The sequence below is a fragment of the Globicephala melas genome, chromosome 6 (genome assembly GCF_963455315.2).
Source record: "Globicephala melas chromosome 6, mGloMel1.2, whole genome shotgun sequence".
Taxonomy (NCBI): Eukaryota; Metazoa; Chordata; class Mammalia; order Artiodactyla; family Delphinidae; genus Globicephala; species Globicephala melas.
In genome coordinates this window covers 90,205,231-90,217,769 of record NC_083319.1, presented here as the reverse complement: position 1 = coordinate 90,217,769, position 12,539 = coordinate 90,205,231, and the positions used below count along the sequence as shown (strand labels likewise).

At 38.8% G+C, this 12,539-nt stretch overlaps 1 protein-coding gene across 1 annotated transcript in view; it reads left to right on the top strand.

The window, feature by feature from the left end:
• The window catches only part of CENPP (centromere protein P), a 226,367-nt gene that overhangs the window by 46,855 nt on the left and 166,973 nt on the right, over window positions 1–12,539 (top strand). The window contains exon 5 of the mRNA XM_030847234.2: window positions 12,439–12,535. Within this exon, the coding sequence (XP_030703094.1) occupies window positions 12,439–12,535 (97 nt within the window). The remainder of the gene's footprint in view (window positions 1–12,438; window positions 12,536–12,539) is intronic.

Sequence of the window (12,539 nt, the reverse complement as noted above, 5' to 3'; positions counted from 1 at the left end):
GTGACCATACCATTTTGCATCCCCACTGGCAGTGTGTGAGAGTAACTGATAATATTTTAGTGAATTAAGTTCTGATAATCATTTGATTTTAGACCCAATATTCCTAGGAATTTAATTTTTAAAGAAAAGTTTAAAAGTGTTATTCCAAATTTCTCTCTGTGCTTTGCTTTATCCTTGAGAAAGAGACATTTGGAGTTACTTTACTTTTTTGATTCCTCTAGTTGCATTGGAAATGTGCCACTGCCAACATTTTGTGAAGGAAATCCATAACATCTGTTTTACATCCAGTGAAGTTTGAACTATGCTTGGGAAAATAGATAAATTGCAATCACTCTTACAGCTCTAAGAGCCAATACACACACACACACACACACACACACACACACACACACACACAAACAAACACACTGTCTCTTTCTGTCTGTCACAAACACATACACACACACACACTTTCTTTCTATAATGGAAGACTGTGGAGATATGAATGGGGGTGAAGGAATTGTGACTTAATCCACTTTTAAATACAGTTATTTTAAAAAAGTTATGTAAGAGAACAGTCTTTTTCTTTCTTTCTCTGGGTGTCTGTAGTGTGCGTGTGTGTTTAAACTTTGGCCATTGTAGTTTTTAAGATTTATTTCTTGGCTCACTCCCTCATCACATGATTAAGAGCTCATTTTTTGCTCCCTTGTTTAATGGAGATTAAAACATCTTGTCATTTTGGCCTTGTACACTAATGAAGTAACTACTGCTCTTTATGGACCTATATTCTTTGGAGAGTAATTTCCACTGTCAGATGTTAAAAAAATATTATTATTATTATATTATTATTATTATTGGCTGCTGGAGGGATTTCAACTGCATAAGCTAACTTTTAACAGTCTATTTAGATTTAATACTTTACCATTGCATTTACAGTCTGGGAATCCTTATAACAGTATAGATCCCTTTCTCTCCCTGCTTCATGTTATAGTTTTTATATGAATTACATTCATATGTATGCACTGAAAACCTCATCAGACAGTTATGGTTTTTTACCCTCAACCATGATACATAATTTAAAGAATTTAAGAGTGATAGATTATTACATTTACCCAGATTTTTACCATTTCTGTTTTTCTTCCTGATGCATATATCATGGCTATGTTCTCCTAGATGCTTTGGTGTGCAATCTGAGTAGAGGTATTCTCTTATAGTCCTGTGATTGACTCCATAAATTGACATTGATATAATACTTTTATCTACTTTGCCATCCATATTCCAATTTGCTTATTTGATCTAATAATGTCCTTTATTGTATTTTCTTTTCCTCTGCAGTACATGATCCAGGCTAGAGTCAAGTATTGCATTTAGTTGTCATGTCTTATAGATTTCTTTAATCTAGAGCAATTCTAGAGCCTTTTATGACTTTGCCATCTTTAAAAAATACAGTTCTTCCGCCTCCCCCTCCCTGCCACTCATAGAATGTTTTTAATTTAGTCTTTGATTTTTTTTCTCATCATCAATTACTGTTATGTATTCTCAGGCAAAATACTGTATAGGTGATGTTTTGTCCTTCTCAGATAACTGTCCCTTACAGGTGATGTTAATTTTGATCATCAGTCAAACTGCTGCGTGATTCTCCACTGTATCATCACTGCTTTTTTTCCTCCCTGACAACTAATAGACAGTCTATGGGGAGATACTTTATGGTCATGCAGATACTACTCTTCATTAAAATTTCTGCCTATATTTAGCACCCCTGGTGATTCATATCTGATCTACTTTTTACTGTGGTGGTTGCAAAATGATGATTTTTCAACTCCAGCACTTCCCTTTACATTTCTCAATAAGCATTAGTCCTTGTGCTTGAGAAATATATCTCCCTTCACCCCTGTGTATCAATATATGTGTATATGTGTACATATATATTTACTATAGACATGGTATCATTCATTCTTTTTTTTAAAGGTTTATAATTCTTTACTCTTCTTTTCATATTTTTGAGCACTTCCTTATATTCAGGGATAAAAAGACTTTCCGGGCTTAAAATATACCTCTCCTGCCCCAGGATGAAAATTTAAAAATAAATAAATACATGCGTGTTGAAAGCATATTATGTACTTTGTACTGTATTAGTCTCTAAGAATATAATTGAACAAAAGATACATAGTTTCTGACTTCATGAAGCTGACAGACTAGTAAATGAGCAAAACCAATAACGTGTGGTGAATGATGATGGGATAAATGCTATGGGAATGTAAGTGCATACCTATTACATGGCAAACATTGTACGTGCTTAGTATGTAGCAGTGAACAAAACAAAACATCTCTGCCCTCATAAACTTATCTTCTAGGAAGAGGAAAAGGCAATAAATAAACTGATATATAAAATGAATAATATATTAGGTAGAGATAAATGGTATGGGAGAAAATAAAGTGGGATGGGAAATAGAGAATGTACAGGATGAGGGAGAGGTATCCATTTTTAAATAGTATGGTCAGAGAAGGCCTCACTGAGAGGGTGACTATGAGTAAGTCAGGGAGCTAAACTTGCCTAATTGTACCCAGCTGGTTACCAACTCTAGGTACTCTCTAAAAATGAATCTTATTTTTCCTTGTATTATAATCACTTAGTATGCATATCTTATCCTTAGTGTAAATCACAAATATGTGATAACAAGGACAGTGTACCTTCATATAACACATTTCGTTGGGTTTTTTCCTTTAAACTAATGACTAACCACTGAATTAGGAAAGATATTTAAACTCTGTGGAGTTCTATCTGCAAAATGAAGAAACTGGATAAAAGTATTTGCAAGCTTCTGCCCCATTCCAAAAGTTTATATGAAGAATAACAAATCAAAGAATAAAAATAATTCTGAGAAATAATGCAACTTATTGGAATTGGAATAATAGAGCTATTAGAAGAATATCCATGAGCTAGGTCTCCCGTTTACAACATGGAGTGATTGCCAATATTTGGGGAATGCTTCTCAGCAAAACTGGATCTACAAAGCACTGTTTCTCTGGGCCACCCACTCTACATGGAATTACTTCATCTTACAGATTCCCTATTGTGTGATATTACTTGTGGCATAGATTCCTAAACTCCTTCAGTAAGAATACATGCCCACCACTGTTTACAATATACTCAACTGATCGAGTTACAAGGATTATTTGAGAATGAATTCTATATGCCAGATGCTTTCTTCACTATTTTTGTTGTTATTTTTGAAGAAAAAAAAAGCACAGAAAAGCATAAAAAGCTATAACTGGAAGGGATTTAGGACAAAACTACTCCTCAGATTAGTCATTGTACAGGTAAGCTGAATGATTATTATGCAGACATGCTCGTTTTTTGTATGTCTGAGGCAATTTAGGTCATTTTCCAAGAATCACAATTGAATTAATCCCCTTACTGACTTCCACAAGTTACTTACTATCCCAAGTCCTGATAAGTTCACCAAGATTAGCTTCAAAGCAGCTTCAGAGGGCCATTTACTCAGTGAAGAGCTGCACCAAATTAGTCACCTTCATAGAAATATCACTATAGCTTCCACGAAGACTAGTTTGGTGAGGTCCCTCTGAGAAGCAGTTCCAATGAGTTTATTAACTCATGGTTACAGGACCATTTGGCTGAGTGACCAAGTATGGAGAGAATAAACCTCACCACTACTGTGTATGTGTTCTGGCGTAGTCTTTTTGCTATCTACAGGAACCAACAGCTTACATGTGAAATAAACATCTATGCTTATATATACTACATGGCTAATGTTTAAAAGTTAGTAATAAGTGCATGGGAACCTATTTTAATAGGTTTTTAAAAAAATTATTTGAGTATGGTAAGGCCAACAGATCAGGAAGATGATTACCATTGAAAAGGTAGTTTGTTACTTAGTGGGTTCCTAAGAGGGAGGGGTACATCATGCCACTGGGGGCCGCAGGGAGAAGCACTAGAGTAGGTCAGGAGACAGAGGGAGAATGGGAAACTGGTCAAGAGCCTTTACTGTGGTTTCTGAGGTAAGGAAAAGGTGAGTCAGTGTGAGGAGGCTTAGGTTGGCTAGTTTGAATAATTTCAGGAGGCTGTGGGTCATAGGGGCTGTCACTAGATACCTCTGGTACCTAGCCCTGAGCAAGTGGATACGGGAATAGCAAATATAAAGGAGGTGGTTGAGATCTGGGTTCTGCACTGGTTGTATCACGTTAGAAAAGCATTCAGGAGCAAGTTGTTTACTATCTCTAGGAATGGGCTAACCTTGGGAGGCACAGTTTCTCCAGGGTCAGCAAGGCCCCAGATGTCAAAGCATCAGAATACAGAAAATAAAAGACATGATTAATACAGAGCCCTGGCTGAGTTCTTTTAAAATTCAAGGCATAGATGTCAGTGAAACTAGCAGAGTAAAGTACCTTTGAAGATTCTCTCCTCCGTAAAAGCAACAAAACAACTGGCCAAAACTGTCAGAATCAAATTTTTTGGAATTCTAGAAATGAACCAAAGGGTTGTAGCAATCCAGGGAGCATTTATTCAGGAAAAATGGCAGAATCTTGATAACAAGAGTGAGCTTTGTGTTTTTTAAATGCCCTATACCTATCTCTCCTTTACCAGCTCTGTGTTAGCCTTGACAACAAAAAGCCTGTAATCCTGGTGATAACCAGCAAGCCTGGCAGCCACCAGAGGGAGCAGAATAGGTTCAAACTCCTTCAAAGCCACATTCCCAGTAAATTGTCATTGTTTGACCTGTTTCTTTATTCGCTGGAAGATCTCACTTTGAAGGCTGTATTTATTTGACCTAACTCAGAACTAATCTAGTGTGAAAGGTTTTTCTCTGGGAGAATTTGTTGAAGATATTTGGAGGCTTTTTTTTTTTTTTGGTCCATGCTATGAAGCTTGTGGGATCTTAGTTCCCTGACCAGGGATCGAACCTGAGCCCCAGCAGTGAAAGCACTGAGTCCTAACCACTGGACTGCCAGGGTTGCCCTGGAGGCAATTTTTAAACTTCATGGGTGCCTGAGGCGGTGGATAACAGCTGGGGCAATTAATAGGTTAATGAAAAAGCTTAAAAGGAAAAGCTGTAGAATGCAATGGCTAGGGACTTCAAAAATCTCTGACCTATCCCTGGGAATCTAGAAGGCTGGGTTGTGTGCATGCTCAGGGAAGACCTGAGATGGCCTAAGTTCTCACTACTGGCTGACCGTGAGGCTGTGCAAAAGCAGGAAGTGAAAGCTAAGGTAGTATTGTCATTTGCCTTGCTGAGTTTTGTTTTGTTTTGTTTTGTTTGCGGTACGTGGGCCTCTCACTGTTCTGGCCTCTCCCATTGCGGAGCACAGGCTCCGGACGCGCAGGCTCAGCGGCCATGGCTCACGGGCCCAGCCGCTCTGCGGCATGTGGGATCCTCCCAGACCGGGGCACGAACCCGCGTCCCCTGCATTGGCAGGCGGACTCCCAACCATTGTGCCACCAGGGAAGCTTTGCCTTGCTGAGTATTGAAGCTATGCCCAACAGAAAGCCCCTTGGCAAAGACTTGGAGACGTGGATTCAAGGTGTTTAAGTAAATCTCTGTCCAAATATTAGCTAATTGAGCAGAGACTTACGTAGTCACGCACAACAAAAAATAGACTCTACAGATTGGTTCAGAAAAGTCACTAAACCAACAAAAGGAACAAAAAGCACAACAGCAAACCCTCGGGAGAGGGGGAATCTGATTCCAGGAATTGCCACACTATAGTGTTTAAAATGTTCAGTTTTCAACAAAAATTACAAAACAGGCAGAACGAAAAACAAAATAAGAAAGTAAGGCCCATGCACAGGGAAAAAAGTAATCAATCAATAGAAACTGTCCCTGAGGAAGCCCAGACTTTGGATTTATTAGACAAAGAAACTGTTTTAAATATGCTCAAGGAGTTAAAGGAAACTGAGTGAATGATGGCTCTGGCAGCAAATTTTCTTAATTTTCTTCATGTGAGAATGTCTTTACTCTCATTCTTGAGGAAGCTTCTTTCTGGATATAGAATTCTAGTTTGACAGTTCTGTTCTTTCAACACTTAAAAAATGTTGTGCCACTTTTTCTGGCCTCCATGGTTTTTGATGAGAAATAGACAGTTATTCAAACCGTTGTTCCCTTATTTGTAATGCCTCATTTCTCTGTGCCTGCTTTCAAGGACTTTCTTTGTCTTTCATTTTTAGAAATGTGATCATCATTTCTCTGGGCTTAGACATCTTTGGGAATCTGTAGGTATATTTTTTTAGTCAAATTTAGGAAGTACTCAGTCCTTTTTTCTTCAAATATTTTTTCAGTCCCAGGCCCTTTCCCCTCTCCTTCTGAGGCTGATGACATGAAGGTTAAACCTTTTGTTATTATTTCACAACTCTCTGAGAGTCTCTTACCGTTTTTTCCCCCAATCTTTTTTCTCTCTGTTGGTATGAATAATTTCTATTGGTCTATCTTTAAGTTTCTTTCCCCTGCCATCTCCATTCTGCTATGGAACACTTCTGATGAGGTGTTTTTCTTTTTTTTTTTTGGCTGCATTGGGTCTTCGTTGCTGCACGTGGACTTTCTGTAGTTGCGGTGAGGGGGGCTACACTTTGTTGCAGTGCGCGGGCTTCTCATTGAGGTGGCTTCTCTTGTTGCAGAGCACAGGCTCTAGGCACGCAGGCTTCAGTAGTTGTGGCACGTGGGCTCATTAGTTGTGGCTCGTGGGCTCTAGAGCGCAGGCTCAGTAGCTGTGGCGCACGGGCTTAGCTGCTCTGCAGCATGTGAGATCTTTTTATGATGTCTACATTATCTATATTTTATTTTGATGTTCATGATTTTATTGTCATTTGAGAAACCACAGCCAAATCTAAGGTCGATATTTGCCTCTGTGTTTTCTTCTGAGAATTTATAGTTTTAGCTTTTATATTTAGGTCGTTGATCCATTTAGAGTTTAGAGCATATGGTGCAAAGTAAGGGTGCCACATCATTCTTTAGTATTTGGATATCTGGTTGTCCCAGTACCAGTTTTTGAAGAGACTATTCTTACCCCCATTGAATGGTTTTGGCACTCTTGTTGAAAATCAGTTGACCGTAGATCTATGATTTTATTTCTGGACTCTCAATTCTCTTCCCTTTATCCATGTGCTTATGCTTTTGCTTATTACCAGCAGTACTAGTTGCCTAATTGGGAGGATTAGGGACACGGCTCCTCTTTGGCATTAGGGTTCTGTACTGCATGGTTTCCCTTTTCTCATCTTTTTTTTTTCTTTTTTTTAACTGCATCAAAAATTTTGTTGCCTAATTTTTGAAAACTTTTGCTATTAAGTAATAAACCACAAAAGAAACTTTATTAATATTATGTCCAGTAGATTAAATTGCATGATTTTGAACACTGGCTTTTTTCTATTGAGATATAGTTGATATATAACATTATATTAGTTTCAGGTGTACAATGTAATGACTAGATATATGTATAAATTGTGAAATGATCATTACAATTACTCTAGTTAACATGTATAACCACATAGTTACTTTTTTTTTTTCTGATGAGAACTTTTAACATTTTCTCTTCTAGCAACTTTCAAATATACAATACAGTATTATTAACTACAGTCACCATGGTGTATATTACATCCCCATGACTTACTTATTTTATAACTAGGAGTTTGTACCTTTAGACCACCCTCACCCATTTTGCCAACCTCATAACCCCCTGCCTCTGGCAACCACCAATGTGTTCTCCGCAACCGAGTTTGTTTTTTGTTTGTTTGTTTTTTAGATTCCACATACTAGTGAGATCATACAGTATTTATCTTTCTGTCTCTGTCTTATTTTACTTAGCATAATGTCCTCGAGGTCTAGCCATGTTGTTACAAATATCAGGATTTCCTTCTTCTTATGGATGAATAATAGTCCATTAGATAGATAGATAGGGATATGTATCTCCCTGTGTGTGTATATCTATCTGTCTATCTTGGAGGAAATCAAGAGTAATATTCTAGTGAACACACAAATAAGAAAGTGAAACAGCTTTATTGCACTTATGGAGAAAGTTTTAATGGTCTGGATAGAAGATCAAACCAGCCACAACATTTCCTTAAAGCCAAAGTGTAATCCACATCAGGGCCCTAACTCTCTTCAATTCTATGAAGGATGAGAGAGGTGAGGAAGCTACAGAAGAAAAGTTTGAAGCTAGCAGAGTTTGGTTCATGAGGTTTAAGGAAAGAAGCCATCTCCATAATATAAAAGTACAAGGTGAAGCAGCAAGGGCTGATGTAGACACTGCAGCAAGTTATCCAGAAGATATAGCTAAGACAATCCATGAAGGTGGCTACACTAAACAACAGATTTTCAATGTAGACAAAACAGCCTCATATCGGTGGCTTCAAAGCTTCAAAGGACAGGCTGACTCTCTTGTTAGGGGCTAATGCCACTGGTAACATTAAGTTGAAGCCAGTGTTCATTTACCATTCCAAAATTCCTAGGGCCCTTAAGAATTATACTAAATCTCTTCTGCCTGTGCTTTATAAATGGAAAGCCTGGATGGCAGCATGTCTGTTTACAACATGGTTTACTAAATATTTTAAGCCCATTGTTGAGGCCTACTGCCTAGAAAAAAGATTCCTTTCAAAATATTATTGCTCATTGACAATGCACTTGGCCACCCAAGAGCTCTGATGGAGATGGACAATGATATTAATGTTGTTTGCATGCCTGCTAACACAACATCCATTCTGCAGCCCATGGATCAAGGCGTCATTTCAACTTTCAAGTCTTATTATTTAAGAAATATATTTTGTGAGGCTGTAGCTGCCATAGGTAGTGAATTCTTCTGATGGATCTGGGCAAAGTCAGTTGAAAACCTGGAAAGGATTCACCATTCTGGATGCCATTAAGAACATTCATGGGACTTTCCTGGTGGTCAAGTGGTAAAGAATCCACCTTCCAATGCAGAGGACGTGGGTTTGACCCCTGGTTGGGGAACTAGGTTCCCACATGCCATGGGGCAGCTAAGCCCATGTGCCACAACTACTGAGCTTGTGCGCTCCTCAACTAGAGAGCCCGCGTGCGGCAAACTACAGAGCCTATGTGCCCTGGAGCTTGCACACCACAACTAGAGAAGAGAAAACCCCCACGCAACAGCTAGAGGGAATCCTGTGTGCTGCAACGAAAGATCCCGCATGCCTCAACAAAGATCCCACATGCCGCAATTAAGACCCTACGTAGCCAAAAGAAAAAAGAAAGAACATTCATGATTCATTGGAAGAGGTGAAAAGATCAACATTAACAGGAGTTTGGAAGAAGTTGATTCCAACCTTCGTGGATAATTTTGAGGGGTTCAAGACTTCAGTGGAGGAAGTAACTGCAAGTGTGGTGGAAATAGCAAGAGACCTAGAATTAGAAGTGGAGCCTGAAGATGTGACTGAATTGCTACAGTCTCATGACAAAACTTTTAATGGATGAGGAGTTGCTTCTTATGGATGAAGAAAAAGAAAGTGGTTTCTTGAGATGGAATCTACTCCTAGTGAAGATGCTGTGAAGATTGTTGAAATGACAAAAAAGGATTTAGACTGTGACATAAACCTAGTTGAGAAAGCAGTGGCAGGGTTTGAGAGTATTGACACCAGTTTTGAAAGAAGTTCTGTGGGTGAAATGCTATCAAACAGCATTGCATGTTACAGAGAAATCGTTCATGAAAGGGAGAGTCACTTGATGCATCAAGCTTCATTGTCGTCTTATTTGAAGAATAAGGGTGGTGGTTGCCACAGCCATGCCAACTTTTAGTAAACATCCCTCATCAGTCAGCATCCATCAATGCCGAGGAGAGACCCTCCACCAGCAAAAAGATTTGCTGAATGCTCAGATGATGGATAGCAGTTTTTAGCAGTAAAGTGATTTTTTTTCTTGTGAACTTTTTCCTCTTTATTGTGAATATTAGATTAGTTTAATATTCAGGAGTCCTCAATCAGATATGGACTGATTGGGTCCAGATATATAACAAGTGTATTTATATCTTATAGAAACTTAGTTTTAAGCTGAAATATAGTAGACATACAATATTATGTTAGTTTCAGGTGTACTACATAGTGTTTTGACATTTTCATACATTATGAAATGTTTCCCATGGTAAGTCTAGTAACCATCCATTCCCACACAAAGTTGTTACAATTTTATTGACCATATTCCTTATGCTGTATATTACATCTCTGTGGCTTATTCATTTTATAACTGGACGTTTGTACCCTGCACCTATTTCTCCCCCACTCCTAAAGTATTTTTTAATTAAGATATGTACCTTGTTTTTTTAAATTAATTAATTTATTTTTATTTATTATTTTTAGCTGTGTTGGGCCTTCATTGTGGCACACGGGCTTTCTCTAGTTGCGGCGAGTGGGGGATACTCTTCGTTGCGGTGTGTGGGCTTCTCATTGCGGTGGCTTCTCTTGTTGCAGAGCATGGGCTCTAGAGTGCACGGGCTTCTCTAGATGTGGCACGTGGGCTCCATAGTTGTGGCTCGTGGGCTTTAGAGCACAGGCTCAGTAGTTGCGGCGCACGGGCTTATTTGCTCTATGGCATGTGGGATCTTCCCAGACCAGGGCTCGAACCCGGGTCCCCTGCATTGGCAGGTGGATTCTTAACCACTGTGCCACCGGGGAAGACCTGTACCTTGATTTTTTTAGACATGAAGCTATAGTGTAACATAACTTTAATATGCGGGAAACTAAAAAAATCTGTACGATTCGCTTTATTGCGATTTTTGCTTTTTTGTGGTGGTCTGGAACTGAATCTGCAATATCTCTGAAGTATGCTTATATTCAGATCCTCTGCCTGTTTTATCTGCTTGTTTGGATTTTTTGCTATTGGGTCATGTGAGTTCTTTATATATTTTGCATATTAACCCCATCAGATATTTGGTTTGCAAGTACTTTGTCCCATTCGCCAAGTTGCCTTTTCATTTTGTTGATGGTTTCCTTTACTGTGCAGAGACTTTTTAGTTTGATGTAGTCCCGTGTTTATTTTTGCTTTGTTGCCTTAGCTTTTGGTGTCAAGTCCAAATAATCATCACTAAAACCAGTGTCTTCACTCCTCATCTTGTATGACTTCTGCTGGCTAGAAGGAGCAGTCTTTCCGGCCTTTTTGTTTGTTTTTTTAATTTCAGTCTGCTCTAGCATCCAGATTGGGATGTACAAGAGGTAAAAATGAACCCCAAGGAACTCATTATCTGGTCCTCCCTTAATTCCTGAAGTCTCTACCTGTTTTGCTTCTTCTGTCCACATATCAGAATCTTCTAATATTTGTTTTATGTGTTATTTCCATGTTTCTAAATTGTAATTAATGGGAACATTCAGGTTCAATGTGCTTACTCTACCGTGACTAGAATGGGAACTCTACTCCCACAATTTATTGAATGAATGATTAAATGAACACATGCATCTTGCCTATAAGTTGCTCAGAAGTGTTTGTAGGTGTCAATATAACAATAGGTATAGTATTAAGAGAATTGAGCTAAATTCCTATGGGAGCTCATAGGCATAGGAATGAAATTATTTCTAGCTATTTTGGAATAGGACATATGGTGTGGTGGTGAGACACAATAATTCTGTGACACCAACTGGGTGTCCTGTAATTCAGTTCAATTCTGACACTACCCAGATTTAGCAGAGACCCACAGGTTAAGGGCAGAGTTCTCCATAAGACTGCTAGACTTCAGTAAAAGTTACAACCCAGAAACAGCCAAATGGAAACAATTCATAGACCGAGGTCTAGGGGTGGGGTGGGGTGCCGTGGGGGCTGGGGTAGGAGGATAGACATAGAGCTTCTGTGCCCTCTCTTCATGGAATCTGGGCACATCAGCCTCCTGGCACATCCACATGTTCACCAACCTGAAAGTGCCACTGAGTTTTGTTGTCCAGACGTTTTATTTGGGTTACCTTACATAGGCATCATGATTGGCCATGTGATTAAACTCCTCTAGCTCTCCTCTCTTCCCTGGAGAACTGGTGAGCCCACAGTTCCAACTTTTTAATCATGTGGTTGGTCTTTCTGGTGAACAGTTCCCATCCTAAGGCTACCTAGGGACCACCTTGATTCACCTCATTAGCATAAAAAAGGCACTCTTGTCACTCAGGAATTCCAAGAGTGTTTGAAGCTCTGTTAGGAACTAGTGACAAAGACCAGATATATTCTTTATTATACCACAGGTCATCAAATGAGATATCAAGGAGAAAGTGGCATTTGTGTGATATCTTGAAAGCTGGGTAGAATTTAAACATTTGAAGATGGAGAAAAGGGAATTCCAGCCTGAGAAATCACACAGGGGCACATACTCCAAAGGGCAGAGTTCAGTGTATAGAAATATATTAAGTACTTTTTTAGCTTTAGTTTCAGATCTATAAAAAGCAATAATAATATAAAGCCAGATGGAGCACTTAAATGAACGATAATAAACGATATTTATTAATCATAGAGCCTTTTATTTTTACAGAGCAGAAGAAAGAAGAGATCTGTTTATGTTTTTCCGAAGCCTACACTTCTTTGTGGAATGGTGTGAATATCGTAAGCGCACATTTAAACGTTTCAAGGTAG